The 3813-nt window shown below is 45.4% G+C and overlaps 1 protein-coding gene across 1 annotated transcript; it reads right to left on the bottom strand.

Annotated features, from left to right (window-relative positions):
• Window positions 1–985: 985 nt before the first annotated feature.
• Window positions 986–3009, bottom strand: LOC124139384 (octopamine receptor beta-2R-like). The gene has a single exon (XM_046506418.2). It carries the CDS (start codon window positions 2418–2420, stop codon window positions 1101–1103), a length of 1320 nt encoding a protein of 439 aa, XP_046362374.2. The 5' UTR covers window positions 2421–3009; the 3' UTR covers window positions 986–1100.
• Between the last annotated feature and the right edge of the window lie 804 nt (window positions 3010–3813).

Genomic DNA, 3813 nt, shown 5'->3' with positions numbered 1-3813 from the left:
CGGTCATGCTTTTATCCTACAGATTGCCACCGTAGTGACAGGTTATCATCCGCCCACACAGTGTAAATTATTTCGTTATATAATAGCACAGTGGATGAGACGGAATGCTTCAATCAGACGCACGTGTCCTCTAATGACACGGGGTGACATAGCAATGGCGTGTGTTCCGACTACCTTTGAAGATCAAGGATATTGTTTTCTTCTGACGCTACAATTTGGCTTAACACATAACACGACATATGTTTTATGAATGCGCTGTCAGTGGCGTTATATATACCCAATATAAAACGACCATCAATCAGATTTACTGATTATACTGCTATATTAATTATATATACTATTTATAGCTGCGTGCAAAACTGTTATTGTGGAGAGTTTACTATGGAGGGCTGTCTACCAGTGGAGGCAGTTATGCTAATGACCACCTACTGGACACTGGTGATTTGAAATCGTTGCAAGCTACAGGCTAGTGTGCTTGCGCTTGTTTCAAGCTCCTTTTAAACTCCAAATTCCTTTGGATGTATTCAAACTGACGAGTCTACCGTCGTGCTGAAGTGTTGTAATCGTAATTGATTTGAACAATTCAATAGTTAATGGCTATGTACTGTTTTGTTGATGTATATGCACTTTAGTAATACTAGCATTGTCCGCGCCAAACGTAATACGATCCTTTCTGTCACGTCACTCACTCACTCACTCTCTCCTCCTCAAGTTTATCGACTAGTTGTTCTTTATCGTTAACGTTTGCGTCTTAAGTACGTGTGAGTATGAGAAGCATTCAAACTCAATTACAGCAGTGTAACATTATCGACTAGTTTGTCAATAGCTGTCATGCCCGTCGTGTGTTGCATGAGAGATTGTATAACAGACAATGTACTGTTTTTCACACCCAATTGTAATAATATTGAATAAAGGGAAAATGTGTTACGTTATCGACAGAAACGCACAAGTACCATACCTTTGAATGGACGAGCCACACGATGGATGAAAAGCAAAGAATTTTAATATCACAGGTCTGTTTGTGGCAAAATTTAACACGCACCGTATGATAGGTCCTCGTGAAAATGTTCACAGTTTACCCATGTATCAGAATGACCATGTCAAGAGATCCGTCCCGCGGAGCTTGTGGACATTCGAATGTCGGCTCCAGAATTTTTCTTCATGTCCGTGTATGCTGTGTTAAGTGCTTGGGTTGTTGGGTCGGAGCCATCACATGGAATCATGCTTTCGATTCTTAGCAGTTTCTTAAATGCAGTGCGGAAGTCCCTGTTGAAGTAAGCGTATAATATAGGATTGAGGCAGGAGTTGAAATAGCCAATCCAGAACAGCATTGACCCAATCACTGGGGGATATGGGCAGCTCTCGTCACACATTGTTGTAATAACATACCACGAAAAGAAGGGGAGAAAGCAGAGAATAAAAGCCCCCATTATCACCCCGAGGGTTTTCGCCGCTTTGTGTTCTCGTTTCATTCTCTTTCTTTCAAGACGGGGTACGCCGTCCGCACCCCCTCGGAGCGTGCCGTTGCTATGACAATCACGTGCATCACTATACTGCATGTACATTGCAGTTGATTGAATGAACTTTTCCTGTTTTCTCGCCTCCATGTAGATTTTGGCGTAAACGAACACCATTATAAAACAAGGGATCCAGAAGGAGACACACGATGAAACTCCGGCATAAACCTTGTTCACAATGAAGGTGCACGTCTCATGGTCGTGCTCCAACTTCTCGTAGTTCTCAACAGTCGTATAAAGTTGTGAATGAACTGGTATACATGAAATAAGGATTGATGCAACCCAGGTTATAGTTAACATCGCCGCCACACGATGTCTAGTCATTTTATTCTCGTACTGAAGTGGATGGATGATAGCAATGTAACGGTCCATACTAATGCAGCACAGATGAAGGATTGACGCCGTGCTGAAGAGGACGTCATTGCCGTTGAAGATGTCGCACATTGTCCGCCCCAAAACCCACTTACCACTGAGTTCCATACTCGCGCTGAATGGCATGACGAGGATCGCTACCAGCAGATCAGCAAAGGCTAATGACACGATAAAATAGTTTGTGATTGCTCGTAATCTTTCAAACTTGATGACGCTTGAAATCACCAAAACGTTCCCAAAGACGGCACCAACCATTATCGCAACCATGATGATGCACTTGATGACAAGTATCAATGTCTCCAGAGATTCGTTCCCTTCATTCACCTGGTCTGGCGATGCTGACCACGTGCTGGACACGTTGGTCAAGTTTTCCACCGTCAGATCGGACATCGTCAATGCACGCTGCCCACTCTCCGCGGGACGTGTTGTCAGTGCCCCCCTGAAAGTGTCCGTGGGTTGTATGGTTCTCCCTCCCCGTCCCTTGTCCGTTCCTATGGTCACTATACTACCTCCTCCAGCAAGGGGGCTCATTAGCCACTCGGACAGACAATCACTGCTCTGTCTTAATAACCACTCCGACAAACTTCGTAATATTCCAATTGCACATCACTCTCGGCTTTGTTCGGATAAGCCAGTTAACGCACTCCCGTCGAAACTTGAGCCGCTAATAAAATGTAGCCTCCCCGGGAATCTCTTCGGATGATAGCAAACATTATCCATTGGCATAACGGTCCCAGGAACTTATAAGTGCACAATTTGTCGATGACACCCTAGGCAGATGGGGCAACCCCCACAGCGTGCCGGACAGAGGCAAACAAGTAATATTAATAATGGGAATCCCAAAATAAGCACTCCTTCACAAACTGCGGAAAAGTCTCTTTCCAATTGAACCTGTTTTCCAGGACTGGAATATCCGTAACAGTGTGCCGGATTTGTAGCTCAGCGTGCGAGCTGGCCTCACTGATCCAAACCACTCTGCCACTTGGGGTAGGTGGCACGTTCAACGCTAGCGTGTCTATTGATTGAGAGAGGGAGGCGCTGATGCGGCTGCCCCAACCAGCTCTTCTCCGATCACTGAGAGTAAACGCACGCCGCTTCCCTCCACCAGGCCTCGCTCGCCTCAGACTGTCGGAGAGTCACTGAAGGACTCAACCCACCTACCCGTGCACGGGCGACTGAGGGCGCGGTTTAGCCTTGCTCCAAGGCTGTACTGAAAGATAAGTCCATGGATTTGTAGTAATTCTATCTTCCTAACAGGCAAGTCTAGATATGTGGCCAGTAAGGACTCCAGTCTCCCAAAGGGACTGCTTGTTCTTAATATTTACATAATCTAGAAATTATTATTTAGACTAATAACTATTGCCTTATAGACGTGTGTAAGTCGAGGCGCGTTAACGCTCGCCAGTGACTATCAACTCATTAACTGCCATCTAACGCTGCAGTAAAGCGGTGTTAGCCAAGTCAGCGGGACGCATTTCCTATTGTGTTAGGTTAAGCGACCTACACGAAACTCGCTAATTGCCATGCCTCCATTAGCAGCACTATGCACACCAATGTGCAATTAATATGTGATTGCCATCGCCTTGTTTTGGGTCTCAGTTTCTGATTGCTTTCTTATGAAAGTTGATTATTGATATTGACGGCGAGGATCAATGTCATTAAAGCGTAGGTCTCGCCCAGTTGGGGGTGGAGCTGATGGGAATATTGAGCTTGGAGGGCTGTAGCTATTGTTGCGTGTGGTAGAGCCATAGCTGGGGTTGTAAGTCCATGGTAATGGTAGCTCGGGTTTACAATTCTCCTCTTTAGTTGCTCAAATGAAATATAATATTGCTGGTAACTTGACATAGGTTTTATCTTAACTATGACAACAGAGAAGTCCGTCTGTGCCCCCCCCCCCCCCCCCCTCTCTCTCTCTCTCCCTCTC

This window comes from Haliotis rufescens, unplaced genomic scaffold (genome assembly GCF_023055435.1).
Source record: "Haliotis rufescens isolate VD_foot unplaced genomic scaffold, xgHalRufe1.0.p SCAF_27, whole genome shotgun sequence".
Lineage (NCBI taxonomy): Eukaryota > Metazoa > Mollusca > Gastropoda > Lepetellida > Haliotidae > Haliotis > Haliotis rufescens.
The sequence above is the reverse complement of the archived record's forward strand: the minus strand, read 5'-3'. Positions and strand labels throughout refer to the sequence as shown.